Below are 25,486 nucleotides of genomic sequence, written 5' to 3'. Positions count from 1 at the left end.
AACAGTGTAGGAGGGCTCCCCTTTCTCTGCATCCTCGCCACTGTCTGTCATTTCCTGACTTGTTAATTTTAGCCATTCTGACTGCTGTGAGGTGGTATCTCACTGTGGTTTTGATTTGTATTTTCCTGTTGCCAAGTGATGTGGAGCATTTTTTAATATGTCTGTTTGGCCATCTGGATGTCTTTGCAGAAATGTCTGTTCATGTCTTCTGCCCATTTCTTGATTGGATTATTTGTTCTTTGGGTGTTGAGTTTGCTAAGCTCTTTATAGATTTTGGATATCTTTATCTGATATGTTGTTTGCAAATATCTTCTCCCATTCTGTCAGTTGTCTTTTGGTTTTGTTAACTGTTTCCTTTGCTGTGCAAAAGCTTTTTTTTTTTTTTTTCTTTAAAGATTTTATTTATTTGACACACAGAGAGAAATCACAAGTAGGCAGAGAGGCAGGCAGAGAGAGAGGAGGAAGCAGGCTCTCCACAGAGCAGAGAGCCCGACATCGGGCTCGATCCCAGGACCCTGGGATCATGACCTGAGCTGAAGGCAGAGGCTTTAACCCACTGAGCCACCCAGATGCCCCTGTGCAAAAGCTTTTGATCTTGATGAAATCCCAATAGTTCATTTTTGCCCTTGCTTCTCTTGCCTTTGGCAATGTTTCTAGGAAGAAGTTGTTGTGGCTGAGGTTGAAGAGGTTGCTGCCTGTGTTCTCCCCAAGAATTTTGATGGATTCCTTTCTCACATTGAGGTCCTTCATCCATTGAGTCTATTTTTGTGTGTGGTGTAAGGAAATGGCCCAATTTCATTTTTCTGCATGTGGCTGTCCAATTTTCCCAACACCATTTGTTGAAAAGGCTGTCTTTTTTCCATTGGACATTGTTTCCTGCTTTGTCAAAGATTAGTTGACCACAGAGTTGAGGGTCTGTTTCTGGGCTCTCTATTCTGTTCCATTGATATGTGTATCTGTTTTTGTACCAGTACCTACTGACTTGATGATGACAGCTTTGTAATAGAGCTTGAAGTCCAAAAGTGTGATGCCACCAACTTTGGCTTTCTTTTTCAATATTCCTTTCGCTATTTGAGGTCTTTTTTGGTTCCATATTAATTTTAGGATTATTTATTCCATTTCTTTGAAAAAAAATGGATGGGATTTTGATAGGAATTGCATTAAATGTGTAGATTGCTTTAGGTAGCATAGACATTTTTCACAATATTTTTTCTTCCAATCCAGGAGCATGGAACATTTTTCCATTTCTTTGTGTCTTCCTCAATTTCTTTCTTGAGTACTTTATAGTTTTCTGAGTATAGATTCTTTGCCTCTTTGGTTAGGTTTATTCCTAGGTATCTTATGGTTTGGGGTGCAATTGTAAATGGGATTGACTCCTTCTCTTTCTTCTGTCTTGTTGTTGGTGTAAAGAAATGCAACTGATTTCTGTGCATTGATTTTATATCCTGACACTTTACTGAATTCCTGTACAAGTTCTAACAGTTTGGGAGTGGAGTCTTTTGGGTTTTCCACATATAGTATCATATCTGCAAAGAGTGATAGTTTGACTTCTTCTTTGCCAATTTGGATACCTTTAATTTCTTTTTGTTGTCTGATTGCTGAGGCTAGGACTTCTAGTACTATGTTGAATAGCAGTGGTGATAATGGACATCCCTACCATGTTCTGACCTTAGTGGAAAAGCTTTCAGTTTTCCTCCATTGAGAATATTTGCGGTGGGGTTTTCATAGATGGCTTTGATAATATTGAGGTATGTGCCCTCTATCCCTACGTTTTGAAGAGTTTTGATCAGGAAGGGATGCTGTACTTTGTCAAATGCTTTTTCAGCATCTATTAAGAGTATGATATGGTTCTTGTTCTTTCATTAATGTAAGTGTATCACATTGATTGATTTGTGGTTGTTGAACCAACCTTGCAGCCCTGGAATAAATCCCACTTGGTCGTGGTGAATAATCCTTTTAATGTACTGTTGGATCCTATTGGCTAGTATTTTGGTGAGAATTTTCACATCTGTGTTCATCAAGGATATTGGTCTTTAATTCTCTTTTTTGATGGGACCCTGATATGTGATTTCTTTCTTAATGATGCTGTTATTTAAAAATAAGTCAACATGAATTCCTATTTCTTTTTTTTTTAAGATTTTATTTTTAAGCAATTTCTACACCCAATGTGGGGCTAGAACTCACGACCCCGAGATCAAGAGTCACATGCTCTACCAACTGAGCCAGATACATGATTTCCTATTTCTCACATGCCCAAGGTCAACTGATGCAACTTTCAAATGAGCATAAAAGAAAGGTATACATTGTTTAGCTAAAGAGAATCTTGATACTAAGTACTGTTAGTATATATAATAGTCTAGGATAGTTTTATTTCATACTCTGATCAATAATGGATTAGCTACATCCTTATCCAGGAAAAATTACAAGTATAGGTAGCTACAGTGTGGAAAGAATTACTATAAGCTATAATTCTTTTAAAAAGAGAAGTATTTGTTCTCAGCAATATGAAAATAAAAACTTACAAGGAACTGACCCATGGATGACAATGGGTCTGACAAAGTTAACATGTGAGACAAGGTTTACACAGATATATATTTTTTAAAATTTAGAGCACATGGAAACCCAGAACAAAAAGTCTTTAGATTCTAGTTCAGTCTCCTCTCTAGTCTAGGTACTTTCTGAGTGGTATTTTTATGGAAGGTGATGATTGTTCTCCCTTTAGAAACCATCAGTGTTCCTCCTCGTGTGAGCTGGAGACTGTCGCAGATGACAAAAGGCATTTTCTATCCCTAGCAGCTTGTTCCCTATACCAGGAACAACACTGCACAACATAAGCTGGCACACATGGAATTTCTTTTAAATCAAAAGAATCCAGTCTAGCCCTTCAATCTTTGATTGCCATTCTGTTTGTGCTTTACAGTGCAGGAACTGAGAACCATATTCCATTGCCTGCAACATGCAGCAGACCAGGTCGATGCCACAAAGACTATGTTCACATGATTGCACAGAGCTTAAAAAGAGAAACAGAACACCAAGGTTCTTGCAAAATGGAAGAAAGATAACTCAGTTTTCAAGGTCTTTGGCTAAAGTTTCACAGATGAATTGTAAGGTACGCTGGTATAAAAAAGCATCCTTTTTCTTTGGCTTACAGATGTTCAAATGGTCAACGTCCACAGGAATGAGATCTCCAATGCCTAAATCTGAAGAAAACAAAAATGTCAACAAAATCTAAGTAAAAATCTAGATTTTACCTCCCCCCCTCAATACTGAAAGATGAATGGGTAGTTCTAAATGCTGATTTGGTTGTACTAAGGGATTTTAAAAAGATACAGCAACTGGAGGTTTGACCATAGCAAAGCTACATGTGACTAATCACATGAGAATGGGTTCTCAGTAGGTATAATTTTAAGCTTTCATAAACTCTTTGTATGTGTTCTGGCCTACTTCCTGATTGATTAGTGAACAGAACTTGAGCAGCAGCAGCATCAAAACCTTTATTCCAATGCATGGTACTACTGAATTATTCCATACTTCTTTTAACCACCTCTTTTTCTAGAGTTTATGTTATTGAGCTCCCGTGTCCTGATGACAGGAATGGGAATATCTCAAACAGGATCCATTCTTCACCTGGCCAGGCGGAAGGTGATCTAGTGCTTGAGAGCTGTAGCTGAGTTTCTGATGTTTCAGCCTAACAAAGTGCACCTAGATGCAAGTGACAAGAAGTCCTGGTGAGGACTTCAGGGTAAGGAATGCAGGCGGTGGTTATGAAGGAAGACAAACCTCCTTGTGATCCCAAAGAAAGGGCAGACAGAATTTTGACAAATTCTACAAACAGCTGGTCCACTGTATTACTTTTTTTGCTTCAAGCTTCCAAAGTCCTTTAAGTTCTTCAACTACTACATAGTAACTCCTCACCGTACGGCACATTACTTTGTGGTAAAGCCTCTTTAGGTTCTACTATGGAGTATTACGTCTTTCATTTTATTCCGATAAAACATAATGGAGTTGGGCCAAAACTTGTCCTACAGGATGAAGAACATCTGGAAGGCTCTCCAGCTTCTTATCCCTGAGAGGTCTCAGGAGGGCCAAGTGCCACTAAGCACCGAACCCTGCCTCAGAAGTAACCAGGTTGGCCAACTGAGAGAAAAGCATTTCAAGGAGGGAAATGCGTGGGTTATCTACTATAAACCAAGTAATAAAGGAGTCAGTAAAGAGAATTAAGATTCGGGCCCTACCTCAAAAAGCCTGTAATATATTATAATACACCACAGTAATAGGTATTGGCCAGTTCCTCCAACCCCAGAGTTATAAAAGAAATTGTTGCTTGAATATTCCCCATCTAAGATTCCACTGGAAAAAAGTGATGTTAAAAAAAATCTTTCATTTATTAAAGCTTCCACACCTTTAGCTGCACTATATGCAGCTTTAACAAATCAAAGATCAGCCTATTAAATGCCCCTTTTGCTGTAGCCGATAGAAGGACTTTGAATTCTTACTACAACAGAGCTCACTGGGGCAGCCAATTAACCTCCGCCAGCTAAAGGAAGGGAGGGAGGAGTAATGCCACGGCTGTATGTCGGCGGAGAAATTGTTATCTCTAGCTGAAAGGGACAGACTCTAGATCTTCACATAACTGAGAACCTGAATATACAAATGGGTTGTTTATGATTAACTATAGGTACCACCAACCAGGCATCTAATAGCAAACAAATGTCAAACGAAGGAATACCTGCTGATTCCACGGGTACCACGTGCAGTTTAATCATGCTACCGATGTAAGTTGGCAGTGTTTCAACAAAATTCAGCACCTGGAAATTCTTGTCTTTAGCAAATTCCAGAAAGTCATCTTGTAGTGTTTTAAGTGCAGGAGAATCTGTAGAATTACAGGAAACAAGACTGTGACAAATTCTATTTAGCCAATTCATAATAAAATGTACTAAAGAGAAAATTAGGGTTCTAGTTCAAGATAGTAACTTGTTTATTTTCTCTCCTTCCTAAGAAGTCATTAAGGTGAGTTAAAGTCACACCAGAAATGACAGAGGCCAGCAGGCCAAGGGAGAGGCCCCACATGTTACTGGCTATGTGGGACCAGGGTCCCTCAGGGTGCTGGCCGGCACCTTCATCCTAAAGCACAGCCTCCCATCAACAAGACCTGTCTATAGTCAGAGGGCCTGGTCCCCCATCCTCAACTAGAAAAAGGCATACCAGACCTTAGAGGATAGCTTATAACCCAAGAGAGACAGACCCAGTGGGTAAACAAAACACCTGCACACAGAAGACACAGAATCCAGTGAAGAAAAAGAAAGGAACTTTAAGAAAATAAACTTCGGGATGCCTGGGTGGCTCAGTTGGTTAAGCAGCTGCCTTCAGCTCAGGTCATGATCCCAGCGTCCTGGGATCGAGTCCCACATCGGGCTCCTTGCTCCGCAGGGAGCCTGCTTCTCCCTCTGACTCTGCCTTCCACTCTGTCTGCCTGCGCTAGCTCTCGCTTGCTCTCTCTCTCTCTGACAAATAAATAAATAAATAAAATCTTTAAAAAAAAAAAAAAGAAAAGAAAAGAAAATAAACTCCAATTAGTATCGTTAGGATGATTTCACAAGAATCAGAGAAGACAGAGATTCTGGGAAATAAAACTTGGTTGTGAAAATATAAAGTTCAGTAGAAGATTTAGAAGATAAAGTAACTCTCCATAAAGCAGAAGAAAGAGAAAATATGATTAAAAAGGCAACTAGCATATTAAAGGCTCAGCCATGGCCTCCAAATTGATTAACAGGCGTTCCAGAAACAGAGAAAATGTTTATTAATCAAAATAAGTAATAATTAAGGTTTTTAGGATATTAAGTTTGTTTATATTTTACCAGTTGATTTTCCAAACTCATGGGAAAAAAGCAGTTCATTGGTAATTTGGAATAATCCTTAAAACATTATATAACTTAAAATTTTAAATATTTAAGATAGTATTAAAATTGTTATATATGAGCAAATAATGGCTTAAGGAAAGATATAAAAGAAAAATCAAGCCCAAACTAAAAATTTCCCATGATAATCTAAACACAATTTATACACAAATAATAAAATGGAATAATATAGCCAAGTTAGAAACTGTCTTCTTTTTCTCCTTCTCTGTATAACTGATATTCATACAATCCCAATCCCCTCACGACAGAATATAAATATTACCCTTGCTGAGCTCTTTGACTTCCAAAGAGGGAAAGAGAAGATAGCGAATATTAACAGAGTATTCAGCCAGATGGGATCCATGATGAGGGACGCTATAAAAAATTATTCCTCTGGTATTGTTTATAACAGTACTCATTTCTGGCTTCTTGGAGGCTTCCAACAGCATCTTTTTGACAAGAAGACCTAGCCGTACAAAGAAAAACAACGCGTAAGGTGTTTATCGTCCCACCATTATTCTAAAACAAGAGTGGGTAGGGAGCAAATAATGAAAAAGATGTTTTCTTTAAAGTTTAAATAATTCTCTAGAGTCCAACAGACAGGCCTTAAAATACTAGCACTTGGTAATACTGCTGATCTAGAATCCAGCTGAGCCTTGAACAGCATGGTTTGAATGGTACAGGTGCACTTACACACATGGATTTCGTATAGTACTATTAATTATCTGACGATTTTCTTTATTGTAAGAATACATACACAAAACATGTTAATTGAGATCAGTAAAGCTTCTGATCAACAGTAGGCTATCAGTAGCTAAATTTGGGGCGAGTCAAAAGTTATATGCAGATTTCTGACTGCAAAGGGTAGTCAGTACCCCTAATCGCCATGCTGTCTCAGGGTCAACTGTATATAATACAAGCCTACAAACGGGTAAGATTCTAGAAAGGCAGATCTTATATTACAGAATACACAATCCCACAGAAGGAGCACGCAGCATTGCTATGTTGCATGTCCGTCAATTAAGTAAATATGCAGCACCATGTCTCCCCAGCCTGCCCCCAGTGGCCCACGAATGACCACACCAAGAGACAGTACTAAGATTCAAAAAAGACAGTCCCATGAAGCTTATCCACCAGGGAAAACAAAGTTTCTGTAGGCAAATGCACCTAGGAAGGCCCCATCTCTTGGGCCTGAAGCTGATAATATAACACAGAGGTCACTTCGATGGTAACGGGGGATCTCTGTGGGCACAAAGGGCTACATCTATCTACCTCCCTCTGGCAGCTAAAAGCCTTAACTCTGCAGTCTGCAGTCCTGAGCGTTTCATCAGATGAGCGAGGCCTGGGGCTGTACCGAGGCAGATGGTGACAACTCCCATGAGCACTGGGCTGGGGAGTGGGCCGGGGAGAACAGACGACAGTTAGCAAGCGCACACCAGGACCCAAAGAGCAGACATCTGCCATTGCACCGCCTCCTCAGCAAGCTCGGGGCTGTGGGCCTGCGATGCTTGGGGATGCAGGGAGGAAAGGGGAGCGCAGGGACCAGCCAGGAATGCTGAGGGACAGGCACAAGTCAGGCTGATAGAAGCCACAGACGGCTCCTGATGTTTACTGATTATCGCTACGTGAAAGCATGACGTTGCCAACCACATGTTCCTTTGATACGGTTTGTTACTAGAGGTCCCCTTGTGGGAAAACAATTAGGGTGGAAGGAAAGTAGTGTTTTAAAAACTCTTAGCTATAGCCAAAAACATTAATTTAGAGGGAGAGGGGGCCAGTATTAAGTGAACCAGGCAGCTCTGGTAAGAGGTGCGCCCCACTAGCAGACGATAACCTCCCAGTGCCGGCTTCACAAAAATGCAACATACTCACCTCCCATGCTGTGTGATACCCAAATGACTGGCCTGTCCCCAACGCCAGCAGCTCTGAGCTTCCTTAGAAGTTCGTTGCTCCTGAATGCAATGGACTTTCTGAACAAAATGAAAACAGAAGGCACTTTATGAAGCTATTAATTCTGTACCCCACCGCCACCGCCAAATTTTACTATCCAAGTTTTTAAGGCAAGAACTTTTATTGGGCCAATACTACATACCACATTTTAGGGTCAGGAGTCCCCTACTCTGTTTGATTTCTACAACTGCTCATTCTCCACTTCTAACGAAGTCACAGTGGTATGACTGGGAATATACAGGCCCAGAACAAGCCACTCACTCCCTAAACAAGAAGGGTGAGAGCCCCTATTACGCATCTGGCAATTTTTACAAGTTGGATCTCACACCAACTGCCTAGGAAGTGTGTCCTTGTTATGATGTGGCCTGAAAATAATGCCGTGTTGTCTGCTGTGAGCTCACCTACTTAGTTCTACTTGTATTATGCTGCAGACATTAAGTTTTCATCATTTTGGTTTATTTAGAAATACCAGAAAGCTATGAATCTTTGAGTCAGAAAATTCAAAGTAATTTTCAGGCTAAGGGAACTTTGAAACTACCAGAGTTGATAAGTTTTGAACTGTTTATCTATAAAATCCTTTCCTTGCAATAAAGGTTTGTCAGAGCTCCTCTTGGTGCAATGGGGAAAGACCCCGGGGCTTTTGCCCACTGGCCCTGAGAACACTGCCTCGGCACCTACAGGGGGGCCGCTCAGAGATGGCGCTCAGCTTATTAACGCTGACTCAGACCAACACACTCAGTCTGCAGACCAAGCTTGCCAGCAAGTTAGAGACCGAAGACCACACAGTGGGTCAAAGGGAGAGTCAGCTACCATCCAGGTCCCAGAGCCTAGCGGTCCAGGGCTCCTCTTCCTGTATATACAATCAGCACGTATGACGTCCAAGTGACAGAGGTAGACTACCTTGCTCAGCATCTTCTCCTTTGCTTCCTGCAGCCAATACACTTGTGGACACAAAAGCAAAAAGCCTCACGTTTGCTTCTGGGAGTAAAGGAGATTTTGCTATAGAACGCACGGTCCTTAGTACCAGAACAGTTATGAATGAACCACTTTAGGAACCCAAGACTGACACTCTATCTAAGCCTTCCCCCAGTTCATTATTTATATCTTACTAACTCCTTCTAGAAGGAAGAGAAAAGAGGTTAGGTTTTTCATTCAAAAAATTCTGTCTGTAGCATTAGAAGATAAAGCTCCCTTCAGTCCCTGAGGGTGCTGGGCCCCAGCCCTTCCTCCCTGTCCACGGTGTCCCTGTCACCTCTCCACAGGACACCTCGTTCTCCAGTCGCTAAGGCTGGTGTCATACTCCACAGATATAATTCGGAGAGCAGGACAGTCTCTTGCCAACCATGTCTATGCAAAACAGAAGGTACAAAAGAACACACATGAATTTCCACCGCTCCCACGGTCTGCTGGTGATTGCCACCTGTAACTAAAGGCCACTGCGATACGACTGTAAAACATCACATTAGAATAAAGTTAAAAGGTGACTAGGAAACCAGTTCCAGCATTTTATCTTTTTATGTCCCTGGTCACAAGGAGGCATCAAGATTTATAGCATAAAGCTGCTGCTAGTTTCAAGAGAATGTTCTCAGTTTTAGTGTACCACAGCCAAAAGGGGGAAGGTTTTTAGAGTTCAAATCAAATGGACTTTTAGAAAGCATTTTATAGAAAATGGAGATCTCAGGACAGACAGTACAGTCTGATGTTTGGAGGTTCGAGCTGAGAACACAGATTCTGATTACAGTCCCGGTTCCACTGTGGCCCTGGGGCCACTGGTTCCCTCCTACATCAGTGTTGCCAGAGACCAAGTGCAAACCATTACTTTTGCAGGCTAAGCCTCCATGAGGGTGAAGAAGCTCCGGTGGGACAAAGCCCTGGCAACTATACGCATGTCCGCCTTCGCAGAGCTTCGGGTACATTGAAGGTACTGTGTTCAGCCCAGAGTTAAGGCTCTTAGAAGAAATATCACCAAGGAAATCCAAAGTAGAATTATTTCTTCCAATTATTTCTATTTTTATAATTTTTAAAGTCATAGAACTAGCCAACTATTATGAACGTATTGTTCGTTGTATTTCTTTTCTTTTCTTTTAAAGATTTATTTATTTATTTGACAGACAGAGATCACAAGTAGGCAGAGAGAGAGGGGAGGAAGCAGGCTCCCTGCCAAGCAGAGAGCCCAATGCGGGGCTCTATCCCAGGACCCTGAGATCATGACCTGAGCTGAAGGCAGAGGCTTTAACCCACTGAGCCACCCAGGCGCCCCTTGTCCATTGTATTCCTAAGAGGAGGGAACAAATACTGGTCCTTGCCCATTTTTTACTCAATGAACTATTCTTTGAGAGTTCTAGCCCACACCCTAACCAGAAATGACACAACAGAAGGCAGGGTGACAAGCCCAGCTGCTCAGGAACGTCCTACAAGTGTCCCTAAGGGACAGAAAAACTGCATGGTAGAAGACCATGAAAAAGAAGGAAAAAGAGGAAAATAAGCAAATCAGAACATGGCCTTCAGCAGCCAACGATGCTGTGAGGCTCCTCCAGGAAGGGGCGCCCCCCCAACCCCGCCGGAGGCAGTGCTTCCTTACCTTGGGCCAACACGTGGTATACCTGGCTTCGTCCTCTAAAATCTTTTCAGTTAAAACCTGCTCGCTGTCCTGCTGACGCCACGTTTTGAACGCTGCTCCCATAAGGCCATGAATAAAAAGGACATCTGCTTTAATGGGCTGACTGACGGGGGAAAGAGTTTTAAAAAGAAGCAGAATAAATGCATTACTGCTTTGGTAAGAGTCTACCTAGTATTCTGTGGATGGTGCTTAGTAAGGTTGCATGCAGGGAACAAAACCGTGAAGGCCAGCTGTCCCGGCACGGGTGTAGCAGAGGCGTACAAGGAATGTGCTCACTGCTCTCTCCATAAAAACAGAGACAGATCTAGCCCGAGCCAACTAGACCAGCCAAACTCAACCGTAAGGAGTTTAATAACCAATGAGGTGACACAGGTCATAGAATGCCCTCTGAAGAATTTCATGAGAATATTCCACAAATCAATACAAATGTTTAAGATATTAACTCAGAAAATGCTAGTGTAGCTTTCAATTGAGTGTGCATGAGAGATTTTTAAGAACTTATCAAGGAAATAAATGTTTATCAGAAATGAGATTTTAAGGGCACCTGGGTGCTTCAGTTGGCTGTATCCAACTCTTGATTTCAGCTCTGGTCATGACCTCAAGGTGGAGGGATTGAGCCCCACATTGGGCTCCAAGTGCAGCGAAAATTCTGCCTGAGATTCTCTCTCCCCCCCCTTCCTCCCCCCAGCTCACTCACTCGCTCTCTCAAACACATAAATCTTTAAAAAAAAAAAAAATTAGATTTTAAAGTAATCCATAGTCTTTAGATATGACTTTTTTTTAAAAAAAATATGAGGGCAGGGGCAGCAGGAGAGAGAATCTTAAGCGGGCTCCATGCCCAACACAGAAGCTGACATTGGGCTCGATCTGAGATCATGACCTAAGCCGAAATCCAGAGTTGGATGCTTAACCAACTGAGCCACCCAGATGTTCCTAGATATGACATTTTTAAAAACTGTAGATAGCATATGACTTGTAAGCTATTTACAGGACACACACAATTTATGCAACGCATACATAATACATTTCCATATTATCTTGTTTATAAATTGGAATTAACCACGCAATCCATTTTTCAACTAAATGATTTTGCTATTTTCTGAGGTATTAAAGTACCTGAGAAAAATCCAAGAAATACGTAATTTTTTCATTGTGGTCCTTCCTATATTTGTTATCTCAGCAATGATACAACTGGAAATGGTGACCAGAAATAATCTTAAGAAGGAGCATGTTTATTATAACTTACTCCTTCCAGTGCATGATTTTATATATGGCATAAACTCTGTCCAGTCCTTATGAGTTCTAGAACCAGGCTAACATAACATGGTCTCCTGCATAGGATGTCCTATCTCCTCCCATCCAGAACAACCTCTACAGTCTGAATTGGCTATTAACTCAGATCTACAGGAAACAGTCATGAAACAAAGAACTACGCGTTACAAAGTGTAAGCGGGGACACATTACAAGAGGTGAACATGATCTTACTCAAGGTCAGCCCTTGGTGTAAAATTACGCTGATTAATTTAGCTAGTTCCACACTCCCGTGACAGCCCACAATTCTTCTCAGGTGATTACGGACAAACTGTGTCAGGAGATAAGGTTCCCGGGATTATTTGTAAGGTATTTAATGATGGAGAAATAAAGTAAAATAAGAAGCTCTCCAGGCTTTCCATCCCCTTGGGAGACATGGTGACGGTCCGCTTTCTCACCTCGTGCGGTACTGGGGGTGCAGCACGTACACGCCGTCGTGGTATTTTTCTCGCATTGTCTCTCGGTCTAGATTAGCCAGGGTCCTGGCGGCATGTGAGGCCTCCATGATGCGCCGGGACTTCATTGCCTCTGCCAGTATGGAAACCCACCCTGGGGAAGAGAACAAACCCCTCGGTCCCACACCACTTCATGGGAGACTGTGAGCGGTCTCCGACTGAACACGGCGGGGGAAAGGCAGACTCCAGGGTCTGTCTCACAGAAAAGGAAGAATACTCCAACTCCGTTTTGCCCCGAGGTCCTCCACATCCCACGGTGCAGGATGTCCCAAGCCAGGCCCCTGCATGGGCGGTTCAAAGAAGGCAGCAGGGACTTAAGAGCTTTTTCCTTTATTTAGAAAATCTAACAGAAGTGGCCATTACTAGAGAGGTCGTCAATGATAATACGATATTCTGCTTTTAGCGAGAATTACTAAACTCATTTTTTTTTTAAGATTTTTATATATTTGACAGAGAGAGAGACCACAAGTAGGCAGAGAGGCAGGCAGAGGGGTGGGGGGAGCAGGCTCCCTGCTGAGCCGAGAGCCCGATGCAGGGCTCGATCCAAGGACCCTGAGATCATGACCTGAGCTAAAGGCAGAGGCCCAACCCACTGAGCCATCCAGGCGCCCCTAAACACATTAAATTTTAGTATTAGTTATTTCATCCTGATTGTCAGACATATTGGCAGCTTTTAATGCACATAAGAAATGACTTCTTAATAATGAGCTTGTTTAGAAATAACAAGTAACGGCAAGGGTGCAGGAAAACAGGAACTGCTGGTGGGAATGCGTAGTCACTGTGGAAAACAATATGGAGGTTCCTCAAAATATTGAAAATATTAGTACCGTATTATGTAGTAATTCCTCTACTGGGAGAAAATGAAAGAAAGAGAAGAAGACACTAATTCAAAAAGATATATGCACCCCTCTATTCACTGCGGCATTATTTACAACACGGAAAAGCAAGATACGGAAACAACCTCCGCGCCCAACCACAGATAAATGGATAAGGATGTGATATATATGTGCAGCAGAATACGGCCCGGCCTTAAAAAATAATGGTATCTTGCCATTTGTAACAACACGGATGGATCTAGAAAATATTAAAGACTAAAAAAAAAAAAAGAGAGAGAGAGAGAGAGTGCCTGGGTGGCTCAGTTGGTTAAACGTCTGCCTCTAGCTCAGGTCAAAATCCCGGGGTCCTGATATCGAGCCTTGCCGTTGGCTCCATGCTCAGCGGGGAGCCTACTTCTCCCCAGATCTACCACTCTCCCTGCTTGTGCTCTCTCTCTGTGTCAAATAAATAAATAAAATCTTTTTTTTAAGAAAAAGATGGGTCTTTTTTGCTGTATCTATGTTCTCTGAAGTATTTACCATGAGAATCTATTCCCATGTTATTTATATAACTTAAAATAATACAACAGAGGCCTTGAGGGCAGAGACTTGGGTTCAAAATGTCTGTCCCCTACTTAATTACTGTGCAACCTTGGCCAAGTTAGTTGGCTTCCTGGGCTGGAAGAAGGTTCTAATAAATTAATCCATGTAAAAACTGCCCTTATGAAGCCCAGTAGGCACTCAGGACAAAGCAGCTAGTCCCATGTCTTCCTCCCTTGCTCTGTGGCCAAAGTGTTGAACATCAGTGTGATGATAATCCAAAAGAAGTCTCAGGCCCAATACTTCTTTAACAATATTCAAATTTGGGGGCACCTGGCTGGCTCAGTGGGTTAAAGCCTCTGCCTTCAGCTCGGGTCCTAATCCCAGGTTCATGGGATTAAGTCCCACGTTGGGCTCTCTGCTTGGCGGGGAGCCTGCTTCTTCTTCTCTCTCTGCCTGCCTCTCTGCCTACTTGTGATCTTTCTCTGTATGTCAAATAAATAAATAAAATCTTTAAAAAATATATTCAAATTTGTTACATCAAAAAATATCCCTTTCAAATGTGTAAAGAAAGCTTTATGATAATAATATAATAATGTTTTAAAATTCTACCTATGGAGATAAACGGGTATATTACTAGTATACATACAAAAACATGGCCTTATTTTTAATGGAGTCCCAAGAAAGGAAACACAAGAGTAATCATGGCACAAGCCACTTTTATGGCTTTTTTTAGTTGACAAAGTATTCTCACAATGCCTTTTACAAAACACCAAATGCCCCTTGGAAACGTGTCTTTCAGATTCAGTGTTTTTAAATTACGTAACATCTGAATACATGATAATTATAAAAACAAATTTTAAAAAATAGCTTTTTATAATCAAAGTCCCACTTCAGCTTCAGCACTCCCATCATTTCCCAGCTCCGTCTATAGCCTCAGAAGTAACTAGAGTTCAAAGTTAGGTGGTGACCCTTCCAAACCTCAGAAATTCAGTCCTATACCTGTAACTTCTATATATACACTATACACTAAAGTGCTATATGCTTCTTTTTTTTTTTTCCTGCCTAGATGGAATCATACTATTCCTCCTGTTCTGTGACCAGATCTGGTACTTCTGTTTGGTGCCTTGGGATGCTCTCTGTATAAATGATCTTTTCTTTTTAACTACAGCATGTGACATAGTTTGAGTATACCATTGTTTATTTACCATTATTCCTACTGGCAACATTTAGGCTGTTTCTATTTTTTCCATACTGCAAACACCAGTCCAATAAACATTTTTGTACATAAATCTTTAAGAACACACATGAGTATTTAGGTAGGAGAGAGTCCCAGTAGTATTCTTACTACGTCAATTGGTGTATACATTCTTTTAATAGATACTACTAAGTGCCTATAAAAAAAAACAACAACAACACGCTGAATCAATTTACATCCTCACCAACAATGTATGAAAGGGGCAGTTTCCATGCACCATCACCAGCAGTGGATATTACTATCTTTTTAACTTTTGTAAATCTGAATGGCAAAAAGTTAGATCTGAAACTATTAAGACACATATATACATACATACAGATATATATATGTGTGTGTGTGCACGTGTACATGTGTGTACAGATATATACTAAAGACAAAGGATACCTAAAGAAAAAATACAAGGTAGACAGCAGAATTCAAACTGAAATGCTCAGAAATAATGGGAGATGAGCAAAAAGAAGCATAGATAACTTAAAGAAGTTTAGACATAAAATGGAAAAGCAGAAGAGAAAGTGAAAAACCAGGGGGCTGTGATGTCATAAATTTAGGTGGTTTTTCACACTGTCCCCTAATCTGTGTCGATCAAAGGAGCCTGCTGAGGAGGAGCCCCTGACTACACAGATTAGAAAAGACTGGCAATTCCCGAGACCGTGCAAGGAGCCAGGGGCCAGGTGTAGCCGGAGGTCTCATGAGAGATGTCCCTTTTCCTATCACCAAGAGCAGAAAAGGAGAAGACCGGTTTGGTTTTGGTGGTGGGAAACGAGGGAAATCCCTTTTAGGGTCTCGGCTGTCTCACTGCCATGGGCGAGGCCATCTGCTGAGAGGCACAGAGTCTGGGGAAGGTTTGAAGAACATGGAGGAGGTTCGATCGTCACTGTAGGAACAGTAAGGTGCGCCAACCGGAGAAACAGGACTGCCGAGCGATATGAAGCCGAGGACCAACCTGCAAGGATTCTACGCTCAGCCACAGAAGCAAGAGAGAGTAGGTTTTCTCTAGCGTAGGCGTCTTGACCAAGGGTGTGCTCAGAGAATGGAAGAGAAAGGGAGCCCCAGGACACTGAAGAGAACATCAGTGAAATGAGGAACCATGGAATATACAGACACTGCGTCAGGAGGGGAGTGCGGAAGAGGGCGAATGCACGGGAGCAAACAACTGGGTCCGCAGACAAACTCCTGGCGAGAATAAAACTGGTCACCGTGGGAGCAGATGCGAAGACAAACTTGAATGAGAGGAGGATGTGCTCTGAGGGGTGAATTACCGATTCTGTGGGTGAGGTGGTTTTGTGACCAAATGCAGGTGTGGCACAGGACGGGCGCCCGAGACAATCAGGAGCACAGAAGGAAGTCAATGGAGACGAGAAGGTCGAGGAGCCGGAGAGACCAAGGTGTCCAGTGGGCCGTCCCGTGGACAGTGAAATCACCGAGAGGATGAAAGACTTGGGGTAAGAGCCAGGGTTCGATTCGGGGAAGAGTGTTTTGTGGGTTTTTCAAATAAAACACTCATTTGATCAAGGCTCTATCCCATTAAAGAAACTGAAGATAAGTCAACCAAAATTATCCAAAGTAAAACACAGAGGGAGAGAAAAATATCTGAAGAGAAATGAAAAGAGTCTCAATGACTTGTGGAACAAAATCAAGAGATCTAATATCAATGACTGAGGTCCCAATGGGAGAAAAGAGCAAGTGGAGACAAGAAAAAGTCTTAAAGATATACTTGCCAGAAATTCTCCAAATCTGATAAAAAAAAAAAACATCAGCCCACTGATTTAGTCAGCTCAGCAGACCCTGAGCAGCATAAATATAAAAAAGGAACCAAGCACTTCATAGCCAAACTGCTAAAAACCAAACACAAAAACCTTAAAAGAAGCCAGAAAGGCAATGACAAGGTACATACGGAGAACGAAAGCAGGAACTGGACACTTGCCATCAGGCGGCGGTGGCGGCAAGACAATGGAACAGCAGTATTAAAAGTGCTGACATTAAAAAGAACACACTGTCATCACAGAATCCTTTGTCCATGGAAAATCTCTTTCCTGGGATAATCAAAGGCAAAGTAAACACTTTCAGAAGATGAAAAGTGAGAGAATTTGTCCAGCAAACCCAGGTCTTTAGCCCGAGGGGAAACGACGTGGGATGTCAATGTAGATAAGCAGAACGGAGGGCAGAGCGCTGCACATCAGCAGTGTGCACATAAGACGACTTTGCTTTTCTTCTTGCAGTCTTCCAATAGCACGTGACCGAGTAACAACAGTGCATCACAAAGTCTGTGAAACAACAGTGTATCACAAAGTCTGTAACGTGCAGGAATCAAATACATTATGCCAATACCACAAAGGATGGCGAGGGGCGGAAAGTGAAGGACACTGTTCGGAGAATCTCACACTATGTATACAGTGAGGGAATAATAACTCCAGACAGACTGTGGTAAGTTAAGGATGCCACCAACAAAAAAAATACACAAATAATACTATGCAAAAAGCCAAAAGAGGAGAAAGAACAGAATAACCCAAAAAAGTCAGTAAAGGAGGAAAACAGAAAACAATGTTCATATCACATCTGTGGTAAGGAGACAAAACACTCCAATCAAAAGGGTCAAACCGGATATTAAAAAAAGATGCATGGATATGCTGTCCATAAAAGATGTACTAATTTTTAATAAGTCACAGAAAAATGAAAGCAAAAGAAGGGGAAAGATAAAAGATTGGTAATGCAAACAGCAAGCATAAGAAAAAGCCAGTGTGATCATCCAGGGAAACGAAAATCAAAACCCCCATGAGCTGTCACCTACACGAGTCAGAATGGCTAGAAGCAAAAAGATCAGAAACAACAAGTGTTGGTGAGGATGTGGACAAAAGGGAGCCTCTTACACTGCTGGCGGGAATGCAAACTGGCACAGCCACTGTTGAAAACAGTATGGAGGTTCCTCAGAAAGTTAAAAATAGAAATACCATACAATCCTGGACTTCCACTACTAGGTATTTATCCAAAGAAAATGAAAAAATTATTTCAAAAAGATAATAAGCACCCCATGCTTATTGCAGCATTATCTGTAAGAGCCAAGATATGGAAACAACCTGGGTATATCAGTGGGTAAATGGATATAAGATATGTGTGTGTGTGTGTGTGTGTGTGTGTGTGTGACAGACTATCATGCAGCCATAAAAGGAATGAGATCTTTCCATTTACGATAACATAGACAGACCTAGAGGGTATTATGTTAAGTGAATTAAGTCAGAAAGAAAAACACAAATACCTATGTTTCACTTATACATGGAATTTAAAAAACAAATCTTAAACTCCCATAGAAACAGAGTCATACAGAGAACAAACTAGTGGTTGCCGATGGGAGGGGGATGGGGTTGGTAAGTGAAACAGGTGAAGGGGATTAAGAGGTACGAACTTCTAGGTACAAAATAAATAAGTTGCAGGGGTGAAAAGTACAGCAATGGAAATATAGTCAATAATATTACAATAATATGTGGTGACAGATGAGAACTACCCTTATGGTGAGCATTATATAATGTATAGAAATGTCAAATCACTATGCTGTACTTCTGAAATTAACATAACACTGAATGTCAATTATACTTCAATAATAAAAATGTTTTAAAAAGAAAAAGAAAAAGCTAGTGTGGCTATTTTAATAGCAGAGCAAGTAGACTTAAAGGAGTGTCCCCAGTGGGAGAGACATCATTTATTAATAAAAAATGAAGAATTTACCAGGAAGAAAAACCTGGCAGAACTAAAGAGAAAAACAGACAAATTCACATAGTTGAAGATTTCACACATCTCTCAGTAATTCACAGAACTAGACAGAACACAATGAAAACCTAGAGAAGATCTGAGCAACACTGTCAGCCAATGCGGTTTAATTGTTATATGTTGAACACCTCACCTAACACCCACAGAACACTCACCACAACAGACCATACAATGGGCCATGAACTATGTCTCAATAAATTTCCAAAGACTAAAATCTTATAGGATATGTTCTCTGAACACATGCAATATTAAATTAGAAATGAGACATGGGGCATCTAGAAAACAGCATTTATAAACTACACAGCATACTTTTAGGTAACCCGTGAGACAAAAAATTCATGAGAAAATTAGAAAATATGTCAAACTGAATAATGACAAAAATACAATATACCCAAAATGTGAGGGCCACATCTAAAGCAGGCTAGAGAAAATTTACTGCTTTAAGTACTAAATTGCAGTGATCTGAAGACATGTCTTCAAATTCTTTGACACTATTGTCCATTAAGAGGTGATGAGTCTGGGGCGCCCAGGTGCTCAGTGGGTTAAGCCTCTGCCTTCGGCTCAGGTCATGATCTCAGAGTCCTGGGATCCAGCCCCATGTTGGGGGTGGGTGGGTGGGTGTCTCTGCTCAGCAGGGAGCCTGGTTCCCCCTCTCTGCCTACCTCCCTGCCTACTTGTGATCTGTCAAATAAATAAAGAAAATGTTAAAAAAAAAAAAAAAGAAGAGGTGATGAGTCAAAACCCCTTCCAAATCTCCTCCCCTTGAATGTGAGCCAGCCTCAATGACTAGCTCCTAATCAGTAGGCCGTGGCAGAAATGAGTTCCTAATGCTTGATTACAAAAGGAAAGAGTTTATACCTGGCCCTCTCTGGGGACGTTTGCCCTTTACACCTGGCCATCATGCTTAAAGGAAGCTCAAGCTGAGTGCAGAGGCGCCGGGAGAAAGGAGCCAATGTCCCCAGGCCCAGCTGAGAGCCAGCACCAGTTTGCAAGCCAGGTAAGCGAGCAATCGTGTAAGTGAGCAATCGTGTAAGTGAACCCTCCGTCCCACAGCTGAGCTGCCCAGCTGACGGTGCTTAGAGTGATGTAAGCCTTCACTACCAAATCTTGCCCAAGTTTCAGATTCATGAGGAAAACAGAGGATCACTATTTTAACCAATGAATTTTGTGTCTGATACATAGCAACAGGTAACTGAAACAAGAAAAAAGTTAAAATCAATGATCTAAGTTTCTACTTTAAGAATCTAAAAAGTCAGGACAAATAAAACCCATAATAAGTAGTCCTTTTTTTTTTTTTAAGATTTTATTTATTTATTTGATAGACAAAGATCACAAGTAGGCAGAGAGGCAGGCAGAGAGAGGAGGAAGCAGGCTCCCCGAGGAGCAGAGAGCCCGATGCGGGGCTCGATCCCAGGACCCTGGGATCGTGACCTGAGCCGAAGGCAGAGGCCTTAACCCACTGAGCCACCCAGGCGCCCCCATAGTAAGTAGTCCTTTATAGAAAAAGTTGGCTGATCCCTGAATGAGACTTCATTAAATTAAAAACTTCTAGTGATCAAAACTCTCTTAAATGTAAACCAAAAAACAAAGCAGAGACACAAGAAAAAATGTAAATTCATAGTTTCTAATAAATATGAACATATGGATGTATCTGATGAGCACATACCTATGCATATTTGTGTGTGTGTATGTGTGTGTGTGTGTATTTGCACAGATCACTTTGCTTTTTGCACTGAAAGAGCCAAGAAGCAAAGACACTCCAGGACCAACAAGCACACCAAGCACCCAGATCCTGGTCTGTACCAATGAATCTGCACTAAAATCTATCTGCATTTCTCCCCAGAGAACATGTTGTTATTCCAGACAGTAACGAATGCCTCCCAGAATGAGGTAGGCACATTGCAAGGACACAGGGAACCAGTTTGTGGGGCTCCCACTAAACAAAACTGAGACAATCTGGCATCAAATGTTAAGTACAGTAATAAGATATAAACCATTAAAAAATAGGAATCTGTGTGCCCTACTGATGGGGGAGGGCGGCAAGAAGGAAGAAAGGAGGGGACAGATGGAAGGAGAGAAGTTGTAAGAAGTTGCCAAATGCTGAAAAGCACACGGGGAAGGCGTGCTGCAGTTAGGAAACCACCATTCTGCAACCATCACACTAAAGGCAAGAGGAGGCGAGAATGTTCCATAGACGAGGAACAGGAATTTCCGCATGGTCTTAAGTATCTCCCCACCGTCAGTTTATTAGTTGCAAGGCGGGGACATCACTATTTATACCCCGAGTACATCTCTTAGCAAACCAAATCATATCAAAGATGATGTAAACAATTAGATGGTCATGATGGCAAAAACCGCTCCCCCGTGACGGTGCGGGGACCGAGTATCTTAGATATGGGCCATCCACATGTCGCAAGCAATTCCGTGCCCCTACGAAAATGACATGCTCTAAGGACCCATAAGCAAACCTAAGCAAAGTCTTAAGTCTATTAAAAAAAATTAATGTATCAGGAGGGGTAGAGGCGGGAGAAGACCAAAGGACCAAATCCAAGAGAGACGTATTACCTGAGCGAACTATAGTAGAATGAAGACGTTCGTTCAAAGCCATATTTCCGATGATACGCATTATATTTCTCTGTATTTTAGGACAATCCTTGTGAAGTTGGTACAGTCTCTGAAGTAGTTGCAAGCCTCCATTTGCTTCAATTTGATCACAGTGTGTAGATATCTAGCAGGATAAATTAATGAAAGCTCACTTAATGTTGCACAGTCACTAACCTGGTGACCCAGCATGCTGAAGGCACAGCCAGGGAGGTCCTGGTCAAGGACAGAGACCTACCTGAAACTCTCATCTCGGCTGGCTGAAATAAAGAAGCAAACCCTTATCTATGCGAGAGGGGCTTCAGAATCACTGAAAAAATTAAGGCATATCTCACCAGGACTTCTGAAATTTTTATTCTTTTTTTTTTTTAAAGATTTTATTTCTTTATTCTACAGAGAGAGACACAGTGAGAGAGGAATGACAAGCAGGGGGAGGGAGAAGCAGGCTTCCCATCGAGCACGGAGCCCAATGTGGGGCTCGATCCCAGGACCCCGGGATCATGACCTGAGCCAAAGGCAGATGCTTAACTGACTGAGCCACCCAGGCGCCCTGAAATTTTTCTTCTTATTGTGTAGACATGGGTGGTTCAGTGATAAAATTCTCTTACTGTTTAGCTCTTCATGGGATGTGTAACCTGACAATGTCATTATTATAGAATTGTTTTGATGAACAGTGATACTCTGGCTGGCTTGACCTTAAAAAGGTTTTCTATGCTTGAGAAAGCTGCCACCTGATAACAAGTAGAAACACTTAAAGTTGCCAAGTTTGCTTCTACATCGAGAACTCGCAGAGATAAGCTCCATCCGCGGCCTCGCACCCCACCCCACACAAGCCCACAGTGTGGGGGTTCTCTTAAAACTCAGGAGTCAGAACACATTTTTTATTTTTTTATTTTTTTTTTAAAGATTTTATTTATTTAATTGACAGGCAGAGATTACAAGTAGGCTGAGAGGCAGGCAGAGAGGAAGCAGGCTCCCTGCCGAGCAGAGAGCCTGATGCGGGGCTCGATCCCAGGACCCTGGGATCATGACCTGAGCCGAAGGCAGAGGCTTTAACCCACTGAGCCACCCAGGCGCCCCAGAACACATTTTTTAAAGAGAACGATCAAGTGGTAAATATAAAAAAGAAAAAGGGGGAAAAAAAGAAAAGAAAAAGGGATGTGAATTTTTAATAGAGAAACAAGAGAAAAGCCCAAGGAACTATGTAATACTATTCTAAGTCCTCACAATGTGCCAAGGTCACTGGCACGACCTTGGCCTCCTCCCATCACTGGTTGGGACTCACTGATATGTCACATGTATGTTAACAATTTCCACTCTCCAAATTTTTATTGAATTTTATGACATTTTAAGTGCATTTAAGAGTATGTCTTTTAGACACACATCAGTGAGCTATGTAATGACTTGAGAGGTTTCTGGAAAGCTATTCCACGCACTGTACTTTCCTGAAGATGCATCTATTGCCTTAGAAACTAGTCTTAAGCCGCAAAAACTCCAGCTCATTTTCCTACATGCCCTTTTGAACTACAATGCTAATACCTCTACTTTGTACTTAATTCCCAACCCCACTGATGGAATCTAGAGATGACCAGATGCTTCTGAGCCATGTCTAATGGTTCCCAAAATTAAACTGGAGAATATAAGAGCTCTAGAACGGGGTTTCTCATGACGTGAGAAGGACCACTTCCAGAAGCCTCAACCAGGGATGCCTGTTAAAAATGCAAATTTCTGGACACAACCCCATATCTAAAGGTGACCACGAAACTTTTAAGCATGCTTAAAAGTGATTTTTAGACATTCATGTTTGAGCACCACAAAATTTGTTGCTTTTTTTTTTTTTAAATCAAGAAGGCAGGGCACCTGGGTGGCTCAGTGGGTTAAAGCCTCTGCCTTCGGCCCAGGTCATGATCTCAGTGTCCTGGGATCGAGCCCTGAATCAGGCTCTCTGATCAGCAGGGAGCCTGCCTCCCCCTCTCTCTCTGCCTACCTCTCTGCCTACTTGTGATCTCTGTCAAATAAATAAATAAAATCTTTAAAAAATAAAATAAAATAAAATCAAGAAGGCACCAGGGGGCGCCTGGCTCAGTCAGTTGGGCATCCAACTCTTGATTTCAGCTCAGGTCATGATCTCAGGGTCCTGAGATCAAACCCCATGTAGGGCTCTGCTCTCACCAAGCAGTCTTGCTTAAGATTCTCTCTCTCCCTCTCTGTCCGCCCCTCTCCCTTCCCTCGCTCTCTCTAAAAATAAACAAAACCTTTAAAATAAATAAAAGTAAACAAATAAAATTAAAATGTGATCATGACAGAAAAGCTGTCATAAATGCCAAAAAATTTAAAAACCATTAATATATGGAGTATGGTCATCCAAATATTTACCTTTTTTCCATATGCTACATCTCTAGCAGATGTTTTACTGGAAATTAACTACCTACTAATATTATTTGGAAAAATGATCTGAGAAAGGCAGTAGAAGATAGCATAATTCAAAGGTCAATGCTATGTTTTAGACAATGGATTGCTTTCTTATGCGCAATTAAGATTAAATACATTTTTAGAAATGCTTGGCAAAAATGAAATATGTGTATTGGTGCTAAATTATGATTATCAATTCTAATAACTAAATGGGGGAAGCAGAAATTTTAAAACAAGTAAAAAGCTTTTTTTTTCTTCTACAAAAAATGAGGATTACTTCCCTTGAATGAGCCAACATGTACAATTTTTCCATTGTGATCATAACAACTAAATCACATTTTGAAAATGTAAGTTACCTCAGAATGTTTTACCAAAGCTTCTAAACAGAACATTTCCACTGTAGCTGAAGGAACTTCTCCAAAACTTTCAGCATAAGGAAGTCCATTTCCTCCAAAACACCATAAGCCACCCTGAAAGATAATTAAATGTTTACTGAAGAGAGTGAAAAATCCCTGAGCTATACACGACATATTTTGGAAGCTGAAAGGGAACTAGTTATGCAAATTGCTGCTTCCTAGAACAGAAAACATAAGGAATCATTTCTAGAAGAGGCAATCTGCATGTTTTTCTTCTTTCCTCTGTGTCCTCTTCTCTGAATGTAAGAACACTAACACACAATCCTTTATCAAGTAAGAAAAGCCCAGGATTGAACATATGTTCTACTGTAAGACGACACTGGCAGAGTCTACCTGAAATCTATTACTCAAAATAATAATAAAGAGAAAAGGCAGTACTGGGAAAGTTTAAAATGAAGATAACTGATGACAATGATCAGAGAGCTTTTAATTCTTCCTAAACTGAAATTCAAGTTCATATGGGAGAATAAACAGAAGAGCTAGGAAAACCATGAGACAGAACAGGGGTGTGTACTAGCCCTATAAAATAGCTAACAATATAATAATAATAATAATAATATAAGAATGAAGCGTGAAAAGGAAATTTCAACTCTTACTATAGATCGAATGCTAATGTCACTAGTACACAATAATCTCCCACAAATCAGTGGCAAAAATACCAGTGATGCTACAGAAAAATGAGCAATGGTCAGAAACAAAAGTTCCTAGGCAAGGAAACCTAGGACACGAGGCCCAACATCGCTCTGGTGAGAGGCATGCAGGTGCCTCTAGGAGAGAAACGGTCCCCATCTATCAGAGGCGTGGGGAAGCCGCGCTCCTACCACCGTGCTTCCTCCGTGGAGGGCAACTCAGGGCAGTTGTCTACACTGCAGGCCCTTCAACAGTTCACCCTACCGAGACACACAAAGGCAAAGTGATGCAAGTACAGGTTTGTTCGCTGCAGCAACGTCTGTAAGCATGAAAGCCTGAAGGGACAAACTGCCTCAACAGGAGGCTGGGTAAATCGTGACGGAATGCGAGGTGAAGGTGAAAATCTGAGGCTCCTCAGACATTGATATGTACCAATCTCCAACATAAACCCTCAAGTGAGAAAAAGGGGCAGAAGAGTGTATCATATGCTACAATCTGTGAGAGAGTAAGTGTAACCATGTGAGAGTGTGAGGGGCGGTGTGGGGGCGAAGGAAGACTAATTACTGTACCTCCTTTGAAGCGCTTCGTAGTTGACCGAGGGGCCCTGACTGTGCAGAGAGGCCACCTGCTGGTACAAGAGCACAACTACAAGGTAATGTTTTTCAAAAATGTGTACAGAAAGCCCAGCGTATCCTACAGGAAATATAAACCATAAATTTCTGCATTTTGAGCTAATGTATAGGGCCCATGGTTTGGTAAACCTAGTAAACAAAATGTTTGACCATTCTATAATTCTTACTCCTGCCATCCTCTCTGATA

At 41.5% G+C, this 25,486-nt stretch overlaps 1 protein-coding gene across 10 annotated transcripts in view; it reads right to left on the bottom strand.

Annotated features, from left to right (window-relative positions):
* Positions 1 to 2,135: 2,135 nt before the first annotated feature.
* The window catches only part of SERAC1 (serine active site containing 1), a 58,323-nt gene continuing 34,972 nt past the window's right edge, over positions 2,136 to 25,486 (bottom strand). For 8 of the 10 annotated variants that reach the window (XM_004770877.3, XM_004770879.3, XM_045080114.1 and 5 more), the window contains 9 exons: positions 23,978 to 24,091; positions 21,174 to 21,336; positions 12,177 to 12,327; positions 10,429 to 10,570; positions 9,100 to 9,194; positions 7,770 to 7,867; positions 6,181 to 6,363; positions 4,730 to 4,873; positions 2,136 to 3,200 (listed from right to left, as the gene is read on the bottom strand). In XM_004770877.3, coding sequence (XP_004770934.1) covers positions 3,064 to 3,200; positions 4,730 to 4,873; positions 6,181 to 6,363; positions 7,770 to 7,867; positions 9,100 to 9,194; positions 10,429 to 10,570; positions 12,177 to 12,327; positions 21,174 to 21,336; positions 23,978 to 24,091 — 1,227 coding nt within the window. In that variant the 3' untranslated portion in view covers positions 2,136 to 3,063. The remainder of the gene's footprint in view (positions 3,201 to 4,729; positions 4,874 to 6,180; positions 6,364 to 7,769; positions 7,868 to 9,099; positions 9,195 to 10,428; positions 10,571 to 12,176; positions 12,328 to 21,173; positions 21,337 to 23,977; positions 24,092 to 25,486) is intronic. The other 2 variants (XM_045080118.1, XM_004770881.3) reach the window with 1 other exon arrangement.

Source organism: Mustela putorius, unplaced genomic scaffold (genome assembly GCF_011764305.1).
Source record: "Mustela putorius furo isolate JIRA1106 unplaced genomic scaffold, ASM1176430v1.1 tig00000450_pilon_pilon_pilon, whole genome shotgun sequence".
NCBI lineage: Eukaryota > Metazoa > Chordata > Mammalia > Carnivora > Mustelidae > Mustela > Mustela putorius.
This window is presented reverse-complemented; position numbering and strand designations above follow the sequence as displayed.